The sequence below is a fragment of the Schistocerca cancellata genome, chromosome 2 (genome assembly GCF_023864275.1).
Source record: "Schistocerca cancellata isolate TAMUIC-IGC-003103 chromosome 2, iqSchCanc2.1, whole genome shotgun sequence".
Classification (NCBI taxonomy): domain Eukaryota; kingdom Metazoa; phylum Arthropoda; class Insecta; order Orthoptera; family Acrididae; genus Schistocerca; species Schistocerca cancellata.
The window spans coordinates 908,905,422-908,929,029 of NC_064627.1; the positions used below are offsets into that span (position 1 = coordinate 908,905,422).

A 23,608-nucleotide genomic window follows, 5' to 3' on the forward strand; every position below is an offset into this window, starting at 1 on the left:
TGATATCTTCTTGCGGCAGAGGCTAGTAATTTAAATGACAAGATTCTATAGGAGCACCTAACTGCCTGTCGCTATGTCTGTTCCATCGTCACCATATGCGTATCTGGTGTGATTCATTTGCGCATTCCCGCAGCTAACGTATATTTGACAGAAATCATTCCAAAATGCGCTTATAGTATTCTGAATCTCCTAATTACCTATGTTACTATTTTGACTAGTATTTTACTTCAAATTCCTCAAGAGACGCAATCAGCTACACAGCAATAGGCTCTACTAAATATGTGTTTCATGAGTACACATTAATGTTTAAATTAACATGTATAGTGTTGCAGTTCGAGCGGTTTGGATTTTAAAAATGCATGTCCATTGTTTCTGTATTATCAAGGATATGTGATTCAAATAATGTTATACTCTCATGGTTAATGGTCTGTAGTACTGCAACATCCAGCAGATTCCAGATTAAGAAAATAAATGGAAATTAATTCTTGTTTCTATCTACTCTTGAGGAGCGATATGGCTAGTTTAGATGTGATTTTTTAATGTATTTTTGACGCTTAAGAATAGCTACTGACTTCATTATTTAGATACTGTTACGTAGTACAATTATCGCAAATCTGATTTGATCCACTATAAACGGTTCTGAAAGCCTGTGACTGTGAAAACAATAGGTTTATTTATAAATAACTCATCTGCTACCAGTCACGAATTTCTTTATTTTATTTGTTGCACGACGCGTTTCGGGAAATGATTCCCATTGTCAAGTGTGTTTTCGTGTTTATGTCAATCAAATGTGATGTTGCCGCTGTGTGAAATTCTGCTTCATTTCTTTGACTTTACTGCAATTTATAAGAAAACACGCGATCTTTAGTTGGTTGTCGATCTTTTTGTGAAGTTAGTGGCGAAATTTAGAAGAATTTGTACTTACAATTTCCTTTTGGTCCATTTATGCAGAGTCTCACATACACTAAACATCTCACACAACTTGTTGTACACTTTTAAACATCGAAAACATTTTACATAAACAAAACAGTTACACAGATGTTCCTATAAGTAGTCAACAGAGATGCTTCCATAGTTGACACAATCCTAGACAAAGTAAAGAAAGACCTGGGTACAAACTGCACCACAGAAAAAAAAGAGAAAAACAAATGTATATCTAGTGTCCCATACATTGCCAATGTATCACAGAAGATTGCAAATATTTTCAAAAATCACAAAGTAAATATTGGGTTTTCTACATTTAATAAACTACAACAAAAATTAATACACAATATAAAGTGCAAGCATGATCCATACTCAGACTCTGGAATATACAAGGTCACATGCCAGGAATTCTCCATGTTCTACCTAGGACAAACAAGCCGAAATTTCAACACCAGGTACACAGAGCACATAAAAGCCTATACACACAAGAGACACACTACATCAGCCATAGCAACAACTGTACATAACACAGGACACCCATTTGGAAAAATAGTGCAAAATGTCAAAGTACTCCACAGACTAAATAAAGGGCATAAAATTGATTTACTAGAAGAACTGGAGATTGGCCTATATTCACATTACAGAAAATATGAAGATAAAATATTAAATGAAAAAAAATATTAAACGAAAAAATTGAAAGTGAATCAGTGAATTGCTTCAGATGTTTCGATAGTACACTTAAATAAAAATAGTAACACATAGAAATAAGCATACTTGTAAAATAGCCATAAGTAAATTATGATTCAAATTGTTAAGTTAAATTATCTCTGTACAAAAGCAAATCATACTCTGTGGAATACCTATAAAGTCATCTCTTTTGACTTCTACAGGAACATCTGTGTAACTGTTTTGTTTATGTAAAATGTTTTCGATGTTTAAAAGTGTACAACAAGTTGTGTGAGATGTTTAGTGTGTGTGGGAATCTGCATAAATGGACCATAAGGAAATTGTAAGTACAAATTCTTCTAAATTTCGCCACTAACTTCACAAAAAGATTGACAACCAACTAAAAATCGCGTGTTTTCTTATATATTGCGGCAAAGTCAACGAAATTAAGCAGAATCTCACTCATCGGCAATATCACATAGGAATGACATAACAAACACAAAAAACGTACTTGAAAACGGGAATAATTTCCCGAAACGCGTTGTGCGAAAAATAAAGTAAAGGAAATTGTGACTGGTAGCAGATGAGTTATTTATAAACAAACCTATTATATTTTTAATTCCCGCAAAAATGAAAACTGCACTAGAATACATCTTCATTTATTTCAGTTTTTTCTAGCTTTTTCGTCTAGACAGATTTAGCTTATTTTGTTTTGGATCGACACGCAAGTAGCCAAAGCAGGTTCACTTAAATGGACTTCCACGAGGCGACCGGTCTACCTGACGCAAGATCCTAGCCACACACACAGGCCACATCACTTCGTTTTGGAGAGTTGGCAACACTGCAGCTCCGCTGTAGCAAAGATCTTTGACTCGGTCAGCTCTAGGCTTCTGTCGTTTATGCATGTGTTTTGCACACAATAGCGAAAACTCCTGCCGTCAGTTAGACGTGAAAGTGACACTCTCTCGTGCAGTGCCAGGGATATCAACAATGACGTTTCTATATCTGAACAATGTGTATCAGTTGTACCGATTGGCCTGTCTCCTGTGTAACTTCGGAAACGAATGTCACCCTTCCACCCTTTCAACAAACTACCACAGACAGATAGGGACCAACATTGTTCGATAATGCTGTGCTTCACACATCCCGTACGATGTTGCCAAACATGTTCGCATCATGATATGTATCCCATCTGGTCAGGCCATGCACAGACACTATCCAGAATTTTGCGTCCGCACCGCTGCCTCCCCACTATAGCTCGTTTGTCGTTGCTCTCCGTCCAAATACAGTGCTACCTAGACGTCAGCATTTTCAACTTAGCTCTTTGTAGCTTAATACATCTCTACCACCATTCCGCTCTCAACAACCAAACATGTGATTCACTGTCACCGAGTGCATTTTCCACGGTCACGGTATTTCTGATGATAGTTCAAAGCTTTTCAACGTACTGTGCCATCTCGGGGAACATGCAGATCTAATTAGTGTTATTATATTATCACCCCCAGCTATTAACAAATATGATGCATTGAAGAATGCACTCATTCGACATCTCACCTTAACACAGGAACAGCGAGTGCGTCAAGCTATCTACGACTAAAATTTAGGCGCGAAAACAAGTTCTCAGCTCTGGAGATATCTCCAACATTTGATCAATACTGCACTCATGCCAGATCACACTTTGTGGACACTACGGATTGTAAAGATATCTATTGACTTACAGTATTAGAAATTATGAAACTTTCTCGCTTGAATATGAACCGTTGGAAACGATTAGTTTTAGCAGACAGATTTCGTACAGCAGTGCATCATCTACGGTGGATTAATTCATCAGACAAAAATGATCAGCCACGCCTTATCCAGAGAACAGGGAATGACTTACGTCACCAAATAGGCGAACGGTAACGAGAGCTTGCAGAAAATTCTGGAGGTGACATCAGTCCCACCCACTCAGACGACGAGTTTCACCTGGCCAAAAGAAACAGATGGCCAACTGACAACAACCCTCTATCCACTGACAAAAACCACGTGACCTTATCATTGCTGGTTTCACGTACGTTTTGGCGATAAATCTCATAAGTGCAAGATATTCTGTTAGTATCCAAGTCAGAAGAACGATTGTCCCACCAATTCAAGTTGCTTACTAACTTGACATGTTTGTCGATATCAAGGTACACCATCTTCATACAGCACTCTACATCCTGGATCGCACCTTCAATCAATAATTTCTCAGTGACACGGAGTCGGGCGTGAATATTGTTCCCTGTGATCTACCACATACGGAAAAAGCTTTATCTGCCTTTCAACATTGTGTGGCAAGTGATTCACAAATCTCAGTGTATGGAAGCACACCTCCAACTTGGACTTTGGTTTAGAACACAAATTTACTTGGGAATTTTTCACTGCCAATGCCAATGAACCAGTATTGGAGGGTTACTTCCTAAAGCACTTTCACGTCTCCCTGGATTTGTATTGTGCAACTCTTTTGCATCACAACAGCGGACATCCTGTCACTGGATATCAGCGTTGCACCACCTGGCACACAACCAACGACTACAGATCTCAGCTCAAAAACCATCAGGTCAGTCGACACAAACACTATTAACAGATACTTCAACACTTCCTGTCATTGGCACTGGAATTACAGCGTACTACCCAGCAATATTTCGATATACCAAACGAAACGCTTCGCCTACACGAATAAAACCTTGCTATATGTGACGAAACTTTCACATCAGGAGACGAACTTGCTACCACTGGGACACGTCTGGAATAGCTTACTCAGAAGCAGCAGCATCTCTTCGCTCCTGTCTTCGTCAGCGACTGAGCAGACACAGGACAGACTGTAGCAGACACTCACACAACATAGGAGTAGCCTGTGACAGCTTCATCAGCACCTGTACATGTCAGTCAAGTGCATTGCCCTTCTGGTGCCTGTGCATCTGTCATGGGTGTCTTCCCTGCCCCAGTTCATCCGTGTGTGCAATTCGAACAGTGTGCTATCAGCAAAAGTACAGTTTATTAAATAAACACCTTGCTGGGTCCATCAGCCTGATATAAAGTGTGTGGACTGGCTCCTGGTAGACTCCATGAGGCTAAGTTGGTTATAGAGGAGTTATTGCAAGATGGGATTGTTAGACAGTCGATTGTCCATGAGTCTGACCCAATCGATTTGTGCCCAAGAAGGACAGCACTTTTAGTCTATGAGGCGACTATCAGGCACTCAGCTCCTGCACAACATTGCACACTCCAAAATATTCAGGGCTTTGCACAAAATTTGGCAGTTACCATTTAATTGTAATAAACCATATTTACTGATCCCTTTGAACCCTGAGGACATTCCAAAGACAGCTGTCACCACATCTTTTGGACTCCATGACTTTCTTTGTATGTCATACGGACTTAAAAATGCAGCATAAACCTGGAAAAGGTTTATAGACAGTGCTCTCTTTAACTTTTCCCTCTGATACGCTTATTTGAATAACATTTTAGTTTTCTCTATTCATGAGAGGAACACGAAGAACGACTGAAACTAGTTTCCAATACTTTACGCAAACTTAGCATCTGTCATTAATGATGATAAATGTCAGTTGAAACAGTCACCAGTTACATGACAAATTCGTTAATCATCTGCCACGACCATAGACCTTTCATGACTTACGCTGATTCCTTGTCATCATAAATTTGTATTGTAGACATCTGCCTTATCCAGCTGAACACCGACGCCTCTTACAGATGTGCAGCAGGCAAGCAAACCTTAAGCAAAAAGAGTATTTATTGGACTCCAAATAGGCAACGAACATCTGAGAAAATCTAAGATGCTTTGCCCAGGCTATGACTGTGGATCATCTACTACCTATTGCCCAACTCCTATCTCCACAGATGTTAGTGATTTTGCAATTGGCACTGTTCTCCAACATTCAATAGCAGACACACAACAACCACTGTATTTCTTTTCCAAAAAGCTGACAGACTCATAATGTAAGTGATCAGCCTACAACAGAGAACTGTTGGCAGTTTATGAAGCAATGCGATACTTAAAAGATGACACTGATGGCAGGTCTATCACAGTTAATACAAATTATCGCCCCCCTCGCAGCTGATTCTAACCCACAAAAGTTAATTGTCCTTGGCACTTCAGCCATGTGGATTTTATTGCACAATTCACAGTAGATATCTGACAGCAGCATGGCGCAGATAATGTTGTAACTGATATCCTTTTGCGTATAAAACCATTTCAATAGATACTAATACTGATAAAATTACAATGCACAACCAGAGAACACACAGTTACAGGAATTTCTGTTCAACAACACAACAGAATTGCCCATTGAAAGCCGTGACATCCTCGGTTCTCCAAAACAAGTACTATGTGCTGCCTCCCAAAACCACCTTCATCAAATGTTACAATGCACCTTGAGATGACCTATTTTCGATAAACTGTACAGACTTTCACACCCTGGGATTCGCACAACTAGTAAGCTTGTCACTGACCGCTTCATATGGCCAAATATCAAGACAGACTCTAAATCTTAGACACAAGCATGTATTGCTTGCCAATGTTAAAAAATAGGACAGCACACACAACTATGACTTGGTCGTTACTCAGTGCCTAAGGGCTGTTTTCAGTAGATTCATATAGCCCTCTTTGGCCCCCTCCCTGATCCAAATGGGTGTAGATACGAGGGCTATCCACAAAGTACATTACGTTTTGGAAATAAAAATAAATAAAGTATTGGATTTTTTTTTCATTATATACAGATGAAAGCCACACTTCAATACTACTTTTCTACATAGTTGCCATTTAAATTAAGGCACTTATCGTAGCGATGGACAAGCTTGGAAATTCCTTCGTCGTAAAATTCGGCCGCCTGCGCCTTCAACCACGTGGTTACCTCTTCTTGAAGCTGTGCGTCGTCATCAAAACGCTGCATAGCCAACCACTTCTTCATTGCTGGGAATAAGTGGAAGTCGCTCGGTGCCAGGTCGGGACTGTACGGCGGATGAGGAAACAACTCCCACTTCAAAGATTCGAGAACTTCACGAGTGACATTTGCCGTGTGGGCCCGGGCGTTGTCGTGAATCAGCAAGATCTTTGAGCCCAACTTTCCCCTGCGCTTGTTTTGTATTGCTCTTCTGAGGTTGTGCAGAGTTTGGCAATACCTTTGAGAGTTTATTGTAGTGCCTCTTTCCAGGAAATCCACAAAAATCGTATTTCTACCGGGTTACTGATTAACCACGTGGTTGAAGGCGCAGGCGGCCGAATTTTACGACGAAGGAATTTCCAAGCTCGTCCATCGCTACGATAAGTGCCTTAATTTAAATGGCAACTATGTAGAAAAGTAGTATTTAAGTGTGGCTCTCATCTGTATATAATAAAAAAATTTCCAATACTTTATTTATTTTTAATTCCAAAACGTAATGTACTTTGTGGATAGCCCTCGTATATTCTTTCAGTGATTGACAGAGTAATGCAGTGGGTTGAGGCTACACAAATTCTGGACATCACTACTGGAACAAGTCCAAAAGCATTTATCAGCCAACGTATATCTTGTTTCGGTTGCCCTATCACAATAACAACAGACCACAGTAGGCAGTTCGAGTCAGCAATTTCTACTGAACTCTGCCACAAATACTGCATCCAACACTTTCGAACAACAGCTTACCATACACAAACTAATGGCCCTATAGAATGACGACACCACATTCTAAAAACTGCTCTCATGTGCCATGGAGGGGAATGGACACACACCCTCCCATGGAATCTTCTAGGCATGTGTACAGATTATAAAGATGATCTCCATACATCTCTTGTGAACTTTATGGAGAAAACCTCACTCTTTCATGGAATGCTGCTATTGCCTACAGACAAAACACTGCTGCAACTTGATTGGAAAATCAGGGAACATATTGCACACGAAAAGATACCGCCACCAAAAGCACAAAGACCCCAAAAAAATTTCTGCCGCAAAGCTCCGCAGGACGGTGACCATGTAATGTTGCACAATGATGCTGCCTGATCAACATTACACCCACTCTACTCAGGACCTTATAAAGTAATTAGACAGGACAACAATGCTGTTGACATTTTGCTGCATGGTAAAGTGATCGCTGTTACTTTCAATAGACTTAAACCGACGTAGACCCCACGTGACATCACCAACACACACAGGAGTATCACATACAAAGTATTCAGCAGTTAACTTAAAGGACAATGTAATTACAGAGCTAGTGAACTTACATCAGTTTCGACCTGAGGAGATTTCAGACAAACTACCTGACGACCTTCTCGTCATGGAAGTACAAGATGTGCAACGTGTCCACGATTGAACACTCCAAACAGCACTGCCTCTCCTCGGAGGTCGATCTGGATTCTGTATACGGGTTTCTCACAGTCATTGTAGCTAAAAGTCATCCCCAGCCCCAATTCTGTCATAGGAGCAAAACTCATCCACTGCATCGCCCCCATCGCACCCTCACCTCAGCCACCACGACTTTCCAACCACAATCGTCATTCTCGTTTTGGATGACCTCATCAGCTACCACTTCATCTCGTACAGTGCCACCTCTTTTGGCTGCTACCGACCACGCCTGTTCCACCTCCTTATTACATTTATTGAAGCGAGAAACAGTTCATCCATGCATCTGTGTATGCAGCCAGCCACAGCATGGGTGGTCGGGGCGGTCGCGCACACCTGTGTGAAGTTGAGCCACAGCACCCTCCCCTACCCCCCCACCCTTATGCTCTACACTCCCCAGAGAGGTGAGGGGGGGGGGGAGGGGTTCTGTGACGACATGGCAGCGAGTGCTCCAACGAGGAAGTTGTTTGGATAGCACTGCAGCTACAGAGTAGCAACAATCTCTGACTCGAAATTAGAATTATATATTAATACCTTCAGCTGCTGACGGGCGCTTTAGACTTATGAGCACATGTGTTTGTGTGTATCTCGATCTGTTTATAAACCATAGATATACTATGTGATCAAAAGTATCCGGACACCTGTATGAAAATGACTTACGAGTTCGTGGCTCCCTCCATCGGTAATGCTGGAATTCAATATTGTTGATGACAACTCCCACTTTCGGAGGCATACGTTGGGGAATGGCAGCCCATTCTTCACGCAGTGCTGCACTCAGGAGATGTATCGATGTCGGTCGGTGAGGCCTGGCACGAAGTCTCGCTCCAAAACATCCCAAAGGTGTTCTATAGGATTCAGGTCAGGACTCTGTGCAGGCCAGTCCATTACAGGGATGTTATTGTCGTGTAACCACTCCGCCACAGGCCGTGCATTATGAACAGGTGCTCGATCGTGTTGAAAGATGCAGTCGCCATCCCCGAATTGCTCTTCAACAGTGGGAAGCAAGAAGTTGCTTAAAACATCAATGTAGGCCTATGCTGTGATAGTGCCACGCAAAACAACAAGGGGTGAAGTCCCCTCCATGAAAAACACGATCTCACCATAACACCACCGCCTCCGTATTTTACAGTTGGCACTACACATGCTGGCAGATGACGTTTACAGAGCATTCGCCATACCCACACCCTGTCATCTGATCGCCACATTGTGTACCAAGATTCGTCACTCCACAAAACGTTTTTCCACTGTTCAATCGTCCAATGTTTACGCTCCTTACACCAAGCGAGGCGTCGTTTGGCATTTACTGGCGTGATATGTGGCTTATGAGCAGTCGCTCAGCCATGAGATCCAAGTTTTCTCACCTCCCGCCTAACTGTCATAGTACTTGCAGTGGATCCTGATGGAGTTATGAATTCCTGTGTGATGGTCTGGGTAGATGTCTGCCTATTACACATTACGATCTTCTTCAACTGTCGGCAGTCTGTGTAATTCAACAGACGAGATCGGCCTGTACGCTTTTGTGCTGTACATGTCCCTTCACGTTTCCAGTTCGCTATCATATCGGAAACAGTGGACCTAGGGATGTTTAGGATTATGGAAATCTCGCGTACAGACGTATGAGACAAGTGACACGCAATCACCTGACCACGTTCGAAGTCCGTAAGTTCCGGGGAGTGCAGCATTCTGCTCCCTCACGACGTCTGATGATACTGAGTTCGCTGATATGTAGTGCCTGGCAGTAGTTGGCAGCACAATGCACCTGATATGAAAACCATATGTTTTTGAGGGTGTCCGGATACTTTTGATCACATAGTGTACTTGGCATTTAAGGTCTCCATTATTCCATCTGCAGTATCGCTACCTGCGATATGTCTGCATAACAAGTTTACAATGGCCAAATGGCGGGACAGGCCGTCATAACTGGTGTGAACAGGATAGTTTATTATACAGTCCAATGGGAAAATGTTGTAAATTATGTCAGAATAAAAGGTCATCATGTGTAACGCACACTGACAGAATCAGCCAGTTTACATATGTGAACACTGAAACTATGCTTGCGTATCAATTATTCTAAAGTAACGTCAGAAGTAGTTACTGTTATGGACTCCATGGAATGAAATGCCTGTTCAACAATAGAAACTGGTACCATGTAATATCCATATATGAACATAAACATCATGTGTCGCTCATGGTACAGACCTGTTAGACAAAGCAGTGCTCATGCTGCGGCAGGCAGAATCTACTGTGTTGTAAAATGTCTAGTAGTTGTACCGGAAGCCTAACGTAAGTGAGCATTTTTCGGATGAATCCACGCCGACACCATCATAAACTTCTACGAAGAGAGGCAGGACTACTTTTGTCACACCAAAGTTAGTTGCAGGTTTAGACAGATGTCAGATGAGCATTAGAGATTATATTTACATTTTTTAGGTTGTAACAAAAGCATTAGGCCTCACTATTGAAGACTTTCTACAAACAACTCGTCAGTTCATCTGGAGGGGAGAAATGAGGCTATAATAAAAAAAAATTCAGAATAATATTCGCAATATGGCGACCATCGATTGTGTTGGCATAACGTTCAAACGTGTGTGAAATCTTATGGGACTTAACTGCTAAGGTCATCAGTCCCTAAGCTTACACACTACTTCACCTAAATTATCCTAAGGACAAACACACACACCCATGCCCGAGGGAGGACTCGAACCTCCGCCGGGACCAGCCGCACAGTCCATGACTGCAGCGCCTGAGACCGCTCGGCTAATCCCGCGCGGCTGGCATAACGTTACCTGGCTCGTAGGAAGAACTGCTTCTAAAGACAAAGTACAACTTGGAAATTAAGCAAAGAAAGTTAAAGTTTTCACCCATAAAAAATACACTGGCGGGAAAATTTCTAAGACCGTAATTCTGCGAGTGACTACATAAGCAGATCTAGATGAGCTCGTTTTTATATAGAAGGTGTACATTTATCACTGATAGTACAACGAGAACCTTTCACTACAGGAGGCTAACAAATTGTTTGGCTAGAGGGTGTGTTGGCGGGCAAAAACAAGTGAATCTAGATCAACTTACGCACTCGTACACAGAACTGCATACTTACATGGTTTTCTGCCAATGTGTTCTTATGAGTGAAAACTTTTACCTTAGTTGCTACCTCGCAATATAGCAAGCTCTCTACATTTTTAAAGTGCTCCAAAACTGGGACTTTAAAGGGCGTGGTACAAATGACGTACTGCTACATAAAGGATTCCAATTCAGCTCGTTTTAAGGATATTGTGCGATCGTAGAACAAAAACTGAAAGTAGTGCTGTTACTCTTTGCGTATCACTATCATCTTGACGAACTAGTTTTGAATAACGTCCGGAAATTCATCAAGTAACTAACTTCCCGGATTTTCTGCTTTTCAGAAACTTTAAAGGGAACTAGAAATGTTAATACGGATTATGTCCAAATATTCACTGATTCTGAGAAAATACAATTAGTGGATACAGAAATCAACAAATTCGTTAAGTTCTGCTGGGGCACACTGAGGATATGTAATGTGAAAGATAACTACAGTCTAATTATCAAACTGCTTTTAATATGGTTGAAACTACGTCACTAAAATAAACTATTCATCAAGCGAAACAAGTGCAAGGGCCATTTAATCTACGAAAATATTTTCTCCAACTTCAGTTTATTCAGTGCAAAGGAAAGATGGGAATTGCAAGGTGTTTCCTCACTGATTGCGCCTTCATATAAAGCCCTAGCTTTGATGCACTTTGGGAGTAAGGGCACCGTATAAATGTCTGTGATTGTCTTGAAAGCGTTCAAGAAGCATGAGGAAATTGGGAAGTCACGTTCAAAAGCAGTTTCGAATAAACTCTGTCAACACTTGCGGTATGTCTGATGAAATTCCTGCTTTAGCACTTCCAGATAATCACACGAAAATGAGAATGGTTTCAGACTTAGAATGTGAGAAATTTTTGATCTTGAGAAGAGCTATATTTCATAAGGAAAAACTATCAAGCACTTCATGTGGGAAAGAGTTATTGTAATTAATAATTACAATACAAAATCTTGCCTTAACCAAGCTTACATATTTAATTCTTGGTTTCAGGAATATCTTTGGATGACTTCCTGTCGAGAAAGAGAAAAATCTGTTTCAGCTCTTGCTTACCGACTGAAGGTTCCTCCTTCCCTAAAGAAAATTTTCGTCTCTGAAAGTGTAAATAACACAAAATAAAGTGTAAATGATACAACAAAAAGTGGAGTGAAAGGATTGATCTTCTTTGAGGATGTCCAGAAATAATTTTTTCACCTTTGTACGCAAGAGCACAGAAAGCTCTATCCACACAGTAAAAAAATTACTTCAAATGGAAGTCTTCAAAATTATTTTATGTTTTTAATTAATACCAGTAAAGATGAGTGTTATTATGTTGGTATTTATGGCTATTTACACATTTCCCTCACTAGTTCAAAATTTAGTCACCAATTTACAGCAGGAAAGGTATGTACATTTCCACGCAAAACTCTGAAGCCGGGTCGGCAAGAGTTCCCTTCATCATAGGACGCTGTTATTTCCTACTGAAGTATGAAAATACCTGATGGCGATGCGTTATAAATTTCAGGAAAAAACTATTTTTGCCCTTATAAGGGACATTCTATATATGCAACGACAGCAATGCCAAAACAGTCAGTAGTTTTTCTATGTTAATTATACTCTTGTTAGGACCTGTCTTTGTGCAGGAACTTGACGAAGTCGCGTCTTGGTGGAGTCGGCAAGACAGTACGGCAGTTTCCAGCGGAATCTTCGTAAGATCCATAACCGTTATAAGGCGGTAGCTCTCGTGGTGGTGGCTTCTCACACGGGGCGTCCTCCAGCGAAATTGGCTGTTCAATGGGCTTAATGTCTCCTGCGACAGAGCAAAAGAAAATGTAAAATGATTCGTAACGAATCTGAAAATTTCTGCTTAAGTTTCTTAAAGATATTTCCTGATATATCAGGAAATATATATATATATATATATATATATATATATATATATATATATATATATATATATATAACAGAAAAGTTAGCAATATAAGCTAAATACAGTCATTTCCAAGGAAATAAAAAAGTGACTGAAAGGAGAAAAAAATAACAATAACGCTTAGCATAGCAAAACTACGAGAAGCATGTAGCATTTAGCATTTTTCAAGGTAAATCAAATGGACAATGTAAATGAAGCAGAGGTAGTGGGCTACAGAATAGGACATAACATAAAACATCGTGAATGCCAGAACTATGAAGTCATGATTGTGTATGACCGAGCGAAGTAAGCCGAAATCCATAAAATATACAGGGTGTAACGGGTAACTTAAAATGTACACTTATCAGTATGTTGGTTGTTTATTCGCTGTATCGAAGAGTCTTTCCAAAAAGAAAACTTTACTGTCAGTGTAAACTAACCGTTCTGTGCCCACGCCTCCACTCTTCAACACCCAACCTGCTGCCCAGGGTAAAATAAGAATTAATGGCCGGCTTGTGCCACGCTTATGTGGAGGTACTTTCTGCCCTAAAAACATAACTTGTAACACTTATATTTATTAGTCAGCTAATAACGTAAATATTGATGTAATGATGTTCAGTACACCGTCCTCAGTCACCAATAGAAATATCTGCACTTATATCAGTTAAATCCTGTATAGATACATAATGACAAAGGTGGAATTATAAAAAACATATACTTAATTTGAACAATGGAAAGTCCAGGATGGAAGAACAAAAATAGTATGAAAAGGACAAACTGCTACTCACCGTATAGAGGCGACACTAAGTCACAGACGTGCACAATAAATAGGCAAACTTGAGTGAATGTGTGTGTGTGATTTCTACTTCACAAGAACGGCTGATGGTCGGAATCTGATATGTATAACAGTCTTTTTGTTGTTCTTGTCTGCGACTCAGCGTCTCCACTGCATGGTGAGTAGCAATCTATGACTTTTGTGCTCTGCCTTACGGCAGGTCTTGTCATGGGGAAAGCCTCGTCAGAGAAGTCCACCGCATGAGCGTCTGGAGAAGCGATTCCAGTGGTGGTTTCCCGTTGCCTTCCACTGATGATGGTGAAATGATAATGAGGACAACACAACATTTAGTCGCTGAGCGGAGAAGAATCTCCGACCCAGCCTGGAATCGAATCCGGGCCCCTTGGGCGTGACAGACCGCCGCGCTGAACCCTCAGCTACCGGGGCGGACAGCAATCTATCCTTTTCATAATATTATGATATAATTTATTCATTTAAGGAATTGTTACGTGTGGAATGTACGATTGATATATCTGAGAGGCTTTGAAGAGGAGATGACGTGCAGCTAGGGATTGCTATCAATCAAGCGTCTCACACTGGTTTCATCAGCCTCCGCAGCTGAGGTCGCTAACGCACGCCTTTGGCCTGGCGCTCGACTCGGAAGTAGACAGTTCGAAACCTGGCGGTGAAAGAAATATGCGCCAATAGTAAAGGGAGGATAGGTGGTAGCCTTAAGTTCTGATCAACGGGCTTTGCATCAATACAGTGGTTCAAATTCCAAACGTCTCCGAAGTGTCTCACGGAGTGAAAGCATGAGAAAACATTGATGGTGATGGGTCAGTCAGGGGTGGAAGTTTAAAAGCCCTGCGGGCCCATTGCTGTTCGAGAACGGTAGGGAATGTACCACCACCGGTATTAAAAATCTCCCTTCTCTCATCATCAAAGGCACAAACAACACCACACTATTCACACACTCATTGCAGTCAACTAAATTCATCAAATTTACCAAAGATTCAGCTTTCATACATCGCGGGAAAAGGAGCCATCGCGTGCGGAAGAAGAAAACTCTTTCCGATTCGGCGGCACAACAGTTCTTTGGGATATCCCAGCCAACAAAGCCTTATTGCTCTTTCTTTTCAGGCCTCTGGAGATTTGGGTCAAGAAAAGCATTAACAGCGGACAGTGACAAGACAAGAGGAATCTTATTCACAGAAGATTCATACAAACATATATTATCAATATGATGTTGTTAAAGAGACTTCAAGAAGAATATAATAATTCCAATCCCAAAGAAAGCAGGTGTTGACAGATATGAAGATTACCGAACTATCAGTTTAATAAGTCACAGCTACAAAATACTAACGCGAATTCCTTACAGACGAATGAAAAAACTGGTAGAAGCCGACTTCGGGGAAGATCAGTCTGGATTCCGTAGAAATGTTGGAACACGTGAGTCAATACTGACCATATGACTTATCTTAGAAGAAAGATTAAGGAAAGCCAAACTTACGTTTCTAGCATTTGTAGACTTAGAGAAAGCTTTTGACAATGTTGACTGGAATACTCTCTTTCAAATTCTGAAGGTGGCAGGGGTAAAATACAGGGAGCGGAAGGTTATTTACAATTTGTGCAGAAACCAGATGGCAGTTATAAGAGTCGAGGGACATGAAAGGGAAGCAGTGGTTGGGAAGGGAGTGAGACAGGGTTGTAGCCTCTCCCCGATGTTATTCAGTTTGTATATTGAGCAAGCAGTAAAGGAAACAAAAGAAAAATTCGGAGTAGGTATTAAAATCCATGGAGAAAAAATAAAAACTTTGGGGTTCGTCGATGACATTGTAATTCTTTCAGAGACAGCAAAGGACTTGTAAGAGCAGTTGAACGGAATGGACAGTGTCTTGAAAGGAGGATATAAGATGAACATCAACAAAAGCAAAACGAGGATAATCGAATGTAGTCGAATTAAATCGGGTGATGCTGAGGGAATTAGATTAGGAAATGAGACACTTAAAGTAGTAAAGGAGTTTTGCTATTTGGGGAGCAAAATAACTGATGATGGTCGAAGTAGAGAGGATATAAAATGTAGACTGACGATGGCAAGGAAAGCGTTTCTGAAGAAGAGAAATTTGTTAACATCGAGTGTAGATTTAAGCGTCAGGAAGTCGTTTCTGAAAGTATTTGTATGGAGTGTAGCCATGTATGGAAGTGAAACATGGACGACAAATAGTTTGTACAAGAAGAGAATAGAAGCTTTCGAAATGTGGTGCTACAGAAGAATGCTGAAGGTTAGGTAGGTTGATCACATAACTAATGAGGAGGTATTGAATAGAATTGGGGAGAAGAGGAGTTTGTGGCACAACTTGACTAGAAGAAGGGATCGGTTGGTAGGACATGTTCTAAGGCATCAAGGGATCACCAATTTAGTATTGGAGGGCAGCGTGGAGGGTAAAAATCGTAGAGGGAGACCAAGAGATGAATACACTAAGCAGATTCAGAAGGATGTAGGTTGCAGTAGGTACTGGGAGAAGAAGAAGCTGGCACAGGATAGAGTAGCATGGAGAGCTGCATCACACCAGTCTCAGGACTGAAGACCACAACAACAACAACAAAAGAGTTAATATTACTATGCCATAGCCCCAGTTTGTATTTAACTGGCGCCTGATACACACTGAGGTGACAAAAGTCATGGAACAGAAATGTCCACATGTACAGACGGCGTACATAAGGTATAAAAAAGGGCAGTGCATTGGCGGAACTGTCATTTCTACTCAGGCGAGTCATGTGAAAAGGTTTCCGACGTGATCATGGCCGTATGACGGAAATGAACAGACTTTGAACGCGGAATGGTATTTGGAGCTAGGCGCATGAGAGATTCCATTTCGTAAATCTTTAGGCAATCCAAAATTGCGAGATCCACAGCGTCAAGAGTATGCCGAGAGTACCCACTTTCAAGTGTTAACCTCTCTCTAAGAACAACGCTGTAGTCGGCGGCCTTCACTTAACGACCGAGAGCATCAAGGATTGCGTACAGTTGTCAGTGGAAACAGGCAAGCAACAATGTTTGAAATAACGGCAGAAATCGATGTTGGACGGACGACTAACGTGTCCATTAGGCCAGTGTGGAGAAATTTGGCGTTAATGGGCTGTGACAGCAGACGACTGACGCTAGTGCCTTTGAAAACAGCACGACATCGCCTGCAACACTTCTCCTGGGCTCGTGATCTTACCGGCTGGACCCTAGACGACTGGAAACCCGTGGCCTGGTCAGATGAGTCCCGATTTCAGTTGGTAAGAGTTGATATTTAGGGTTCTCGCCACGACGCCATTGTCCTAGGTTGTCAACAAGGCTCTGTGGAAGCTGGTGGTGGCTCCATAATGGTGTGGGCTCTGTTTACAAGGAATGCACTGAGTCCTCTGTTCCAACTGAAGCGATCATTGACAGAAATGGTTATATTCGGCTACTTGGAGACCATCTGCAGTCATTCATGGACTTCATGTTCCCAAGCAACGATGGAATTTTTATGGATCATGTCACCAGGTCACAATTGTTCGCGATTGGTTTGTAGAACGTTCTCGACAATTCGAGCTTAAGATTTGGCCACCCAGATCGCTCGACATGAATCCCATCGAACATTTATGGGATACAATCCAGAGGTGTCCGTAGCCCGTGGTCTCGCGGTAGCGTTCTCGTTTCCCACGAACGGCGTCCCGGGTTCGATTCCCGGCGGGGTCAGTAATTTTCACTTGCCTCGAGATGACCGGGTGTTGTTGTGTCGTCTTCAACATCATCATCATTCATCCCCATTACGGTCGGAGGAAGGCAATGGCAAACCACCTCCACTAGAGAGTCTGATCTAACAGAGTCTGATGACGTAGATTTAATAAGACGGGAAAGAGCTGCTTCTTATGAAACTGGAGTGCAGCGTTATCATTGCCAAATCAGTAAAATGAAAGGCGTGTGCTCACATTTCAAGTTGGTATCAGAGTCAATACTTTATTGCAGACGTGTTAAAGATGGTAAACTACGGGCAAAATCATTCTTTCAACGCTGAATTAATGACATAAGTGTCACCAGTAACAGCAAAAAGAAGAGAAATGGAGAGTTCGAGTTTACCGTCTCGTCATCGTCGAGTTCTGAGGGGCGGGACAGTAGTTCATTTGCAGAAAGATAAAGAAAAGCGGCGGTAGTGACTTGTTTCAGGAGCTACCACTGCATTCGCCTCAAGTGTCTTGCAGAAACCACAGAAAACGCAAATCAGAGAGGGAGAGTTGGTTGTTGTTGTTGTGGTCTTCAATCTAGAGACTAGGTTGATGCAGCTCTCCATGCTACTATATCCTGAGTAAGCCTCTTCATCTCCGAGTAACTACTGCAATCTACATCCTTCTGAATCTGTTTAGTGTATTCATCTCTTAGCCTCCTTCTACGACTTTTACCCTCTACGCTTCCCCCCAGTACTAAATTGGTGATCCCTTGATGCCTCAGAGTATGTCCTACTAACCGCTCCATTCTTCCAGTCAAGTTGTGCCACAAATTCCTCTTTCCTCCAATTCTATTCAGTACCTCCTCATTAGTTACATGATCTACCCATCTACTCTTCAACATCTTTCTGTAGCACGGCATTTCGAAAGCTTCTATTCTCTTCCTGTCTGAACTATTTACCGTCCGTGTTTCACTTCCATACATGGATAGAATCTACACAAATACTTTCAGAAACGACTCGACTTCCTGGCGCTTAAAACTATACTTGATGTTAACAAATTTCTATCCTTCAGAAACTCTTTCCTTGTCTACATTTTATATCCTCTCTACTTCGACCATGATCAGTTACTTTTCTTCCCAAATAGCAAAACTGACCTACTACTTTAAGCGTCTCATTTCCTAATCCAATTTCCTCAGCATCACCTGATTTAATTCGCCTACATTCCATTATTCTCGTTTTGCTTTGTTCATGTTCATCTTAAATCCTCCTCTTGTAACAATAATGTACCTATAATAATTTTTTTCTTTATGCATTTAGATAAATGTTTCTTTCTGAATTTATGTAAAATAATGTAAATATTAATTTGAATTTTTTTCCTTTTCGTGTCATGTTAAAGAAACTGTACACAACTTTTTAAATGAATGTTATTATTTATGTTAGATTTTAAGCAATTTGATAATCAAAGGAAAATGTATTTAATGTAAAAACTATTGTAAAATGTGTAAATTGTAATTTAAACACTTGGTCCATACGTAGGTAATGCATTAGAATATGTGTAGTAGAAAACCTGTGGTGAATACCCTACCTGTAGGGGCGCGGGAAAAGGTGGATGCAGGCGAGCGCGGGAAAACGCACACTGGCGCGGTTCGGCACAACGGGCTCAGTGAAACAGTCGGAGTTGAGTATCGGTCAGAGGAACATGTACTGTACCGAGGAGGCTATCTAGGAAAAGTGGATTCCATTGAGCCTCGGATGGGCCGATTCCGACGACTACTTGGCATGGCTATTTCCTCAGGCACAAAATTGGAAAGATTACGACGCTAAGAAGAATGAAAGTGCCGATACTGTGAGAGCCTTAGCCGTGCTAGTATGTGTGCTGTGCTGCCCGCTATCTCGCTGCCCGCCATCCGCCGTACCGACGTGCACAGGTCAAACGTTTATTTCATCTTTAGAAGTGTATCTGTGTGGACCAGTGTTGAAACTGTTCTAACTGTTCAATAATAACGTGACTTTTACCAGAATTGCCTTAGACATCACTTATCCTTATCATTGACCTAGACAGGGTCCTTACCTTATATTGTGCAACCCGAGTATCCTGAATTGAAAGTTACAGTTAGTACTAAATTATCTGCAGACCAATTTATGTTATAAAGACGTTCAAGGATAGGAGTGCAAATGTAAATGTTAGTAAAGAATATCAGTGTGATTAAATTGAAAGATAAATTTTGAATTGAGCTAGCAATGTTATTGAATTCATTTGAGACTGAAAGAATGTTAGTCAATTACTCCAGAAGCGTGACAAAAGAATAGTAATCCATAGGTTGATAATTTTGAGTGTTAATGTACCTTCAGGACTTACTAGTTTCAGCATAACGACCGTAACAGTTTCAGGGCCCCCCCATTCTCTTGCGTATTCTTGCACATTTTGAAGTGTACTGATCAGAATTGAACAGTAAAATTAATTTCTATATTAAACCTAAGTATATTAGTGTTTTTTCCAATTTTAATAGTGACATTGTATGTGTGTTTTCAAAATTGCTGATTCTAGGGTAATCTATGCCCGATTTCATTCTGATCAATATACAAAGTGCAGCTCGTAGTAATCATTGCTGTGTGGTGTTGTGTAAGTTTAGCTCATTCAAATTAGTACAAAAGAAGAAAACCTTAGTTCAGTAGATTCTTTCTGGTTCTAAATTTTGCTATAAAACGCAACATTACTACGTTTCACTATGCTTGAATATGCTATTACTTGTACAGGGAAAAACTCACTCAATGCCTAATTAGGCTGGCGACCGTACTATTAATTATTGGTAGTATCTGCTGTGTGTACTTCTTGTCCATGCGAACGCGTAATTGTACTTTACATTTACTTGACGCATCACTGTAGTTACTGACTGAATAAGTCCGAATTGCTTCCATTAGGTACACGCGGTCAACTTATGTACTAAATCCTTGTTTACAAGGTGAAGCCCGTGAACTTATTACAGTACAGGCTTTATTGAGCTAACGCACGTCCGACAGGGCGGAAGTGTTACACTCTCAAGACACTATCCATTCCGTTCACCTGCACTTCCAGATCCTCTGCTGTCTCTGGTAGAATTAAAATGTCGTCGGCAAACCTCAAAGTTCTTGTTTCTTCTCCACGGATTTTAATTCCTTCTACAATTTTTTCTATTGTTACTTATACTGCTTGCCCAATATACAGATTGAATAAATTCGGCGATGGGCTACAACCCTGTCTCACTCCCTTCTCATCACTACCTCCCTTTCGTGCCCCTCCACTTTCATAACTACCATCTGGTATCTGTACAAATTGTAAATAGCCTTTAGCCCCCTGTATTTTACCGCTATCACCTTCAGCATTTGAAAGAGTGTGTTCCAGTCAAGGTTATCAAAAGCTTTCTATAGTCTACAAATGGTAGAAACGTAGGTTTGCCTTTCGTTAACCTAGCTTCTAAGATAAGTCATAGGGTCAATATTGCCTTTTTTTGGTTATGGTTTTAGGGCGCAAAACTGCTACGGTCATAAACCTCGTGTGTTCCTACATTTCTACGGAATCCAAACTGATCTTCCCCGAGGTATGCTTCAACCAGTGTTTCCATTCTTTTGTAAGGAATTCGAGTCAGTATTTTGCAACCGTGACTTATTAAACTGATGGTTCGGTAGTTTTCACACAGGCCAACACCTGCTTCCTTTGGGGTTGCAATTATTATATTCTTCTTGAAGTCTGAGGGTATTTCGCCTGTCTCATACATCTTGCTCTTGTCACAGCTGGCTATCCCAAGGCTATCAGTAGTTCTAATGGAATGTTGTCTACTCGCAGGGCCTTGTTTCGACTTAAGTCTTTCGGTACTCTGTACAATTCTTAACGGAGTATCATATCTCCCATTTCATCTACGTCCTCTTCTATTTTCATAGTATTGCCCTCAAATAAATCGCCCTTGTACAGACCCTGTATAGGTATACTCCTTCTACTTTTCTGCTTTCTTTTCTTTGCTTAGGATTGGTTTTCCATCTGAGCTCGTGATATTTATACAGGTGGTTCTCTTTTCTCCAAAGGCCCCTTTATCCTCCTATGGGCAGTATCTATCTTATCCTTAGTGATGTATGCTTCTACATCCTTACATTTGTCCTCTAGCCATTCCTGCTTAACCATTTTGCGCTTCCTGTTGATCTCATTTTTGAGGCGCAGTAAATTTTATAGCTGTTGTGGTGCCTTATTCGCCATTTGCAACTACATTTCCTACGAGAATGTAGTTTTAATGTTTCATGACATCATTTAATTCTGCCGATCATATCCGCAAAAGCACCCCCTGAAGCCCGAAATGTCCTACGAACGAGCACTTGACCGAGCCGTGAGACTTCGTTGTTGGGCACTGTTACGGGTGTAGCTAATAGCCCCTCAAAATGTTCTGCTTCAGCTTTCTCGTAGACCAGTCAGTTTACAGGCCATACGGAGGTCTGATCGCTTGTTCTTTCGTTCATTTCTCGTGTGCTTTGGACTTTACGCTCGGTGATATATTACACAATATTTATTTATTTATCTATTACACTGTAGCATGTTACCTATAAGTATAAAACAAGATGTATTCATTCGTATTCAGACTGTTACTATCAACAGTTAAATTTTTTGCAATACATTAGCATCTAATGATACAAAGTATATTATTGAAGCTAACACAATACTGCTTCCCTTGTAATAACTTTTTCTTCAGGTAATGAAGACTACAGGTACTGCTATACCTGACTATACCTACTACTACTATTACTACTACTGTCTCATAGTTTGTTTCCCTATTATTTGTCATTAATATGCACTATTAACTAATTATGAATGTAATGACACCAGTTTTTCTGTCTGCCACATTTCACAACGCATCCGTCGCTCACTAGTTCATAGGCCCATCCTGACGATTGCTTGGGCACTGCAGGGTTCGTGTGGTGGAATATGCCTCTCCCGTTGTCTGCTGGCTGCCTGGTTGCAAAGGATGAGTCCTTGTTTCGAAGGATCATAACTGTTGTCGCTGAGTGGACCAGCCCATGTCAATCCAGGTCTATTTCCTTGGGTGGCGCGATACGGCCCAAGGTTCCAGCTCTCGGCTGATACATATCTACAGAGCGAAATTAAGCGGCTATATTTTTCTGTGTTTTTCTGGTGCTATATTTATTAAATTTCGTGCGTGTTTTTCTGTTTAGGAGATTGAATCTCGCGTTTTTGTAAGTGTAAATTCATTCACTCTGTAACGCAGTAGTTTCTCGCTGAATAGCCAGCTACATAACTCACTAATGCATCAGCGTGCATCAGGTTGCAAGTTGCATATCTAGGATTCTGTCTGCTTTTATAGTTTACCTCTTCAGTTAGTCTCGCTAGGATGGTTAGGATGTGTGCATGCTGTTTGCAGATGCAGGAGGAACTGGCCGCAGTTCGCGAACAGCTAAATGTGCTTTGGGCTACAGTCAGTCACGTTCAGGCTGCTGCCTCGAAGTATAGCGATGGCGGAGAATCTACCGCGTCGCATGGGCACCTCACTTGGCGCTTGTTCTGCCCAAGGGTTCTGCTTCTGAGGCACCTCCTAGTGCAGGCCTTAACAACTGGCCGGTTTTGAGCGCGAGTACTAGCGTCTGCTCAGGCACGTGCTCGCGAGCAGGTGCAAGGTCGCAGAGTAGGGAGGGAGGGGAGGGAGGGGAAATGCGCGCGCACGTTTAAATAGGGCCGCAGCGTGCCTATTGAATTCGCGCCGACTGTGTAAATGAAATCAACAAGGAGAGGAGGGCTTTAGGAGAATTTCATCATTTGTACAGTGACTTGAGAAAAGATGAGGATAAATTTTGGAGTTATTTCAGAATGAGTACAGAGACATTTGATTATACAGTGTCGTCTGTTTCAAATAGATTACAGAAGCAAAACATAAATTTCAGAATGGCTATTACTCCTGAGGGGAAAGTTATGATCACCATCAGGTAAGTACACAATATTAAGTTTACAGCAATAATTTTACTATGAAAAATTTACAAATTGTGATAAATTCAAACTTTCTTTTAATAAATTTTGATGTAAATGACAATGAGAAGTAAAATACATCACAGTTCACTCATTTAAGTATCAAAGTTTTCAGAATCTTGGTGGCTTGAAATAACAATGTCATTAGGTTGAATTTCAGAAATGACTATTTCATTCTGCGGATTTCCAGCAATTAC

The 23,608-nt window shown here is 41.2% G+C and overlaps 1 protein-coding gene across 1 annotated transcript in view; it reads right to left on the minus strand.

Annotated features, from left to right (window-relative positions):
* The window catches only part of LOC126159831 (EF-hand domain-containing family member C2-like), a 256,876-nt gene that overhangs the window by 84,726 nt on the left and 148,542 nt on the right, over positions 1-23,608 (minus strand). The window contains exon 7 of the mRNA XM_049916645.1: positions 12,658-12,838. Within this exon, the coding sequence (XP_049772602.1) occupies positions 12,658-12,838 (181 nt within the window). The remainder of the gene's footprint in view (positions 1-12,657; positions 12,839-23,608) is intronic.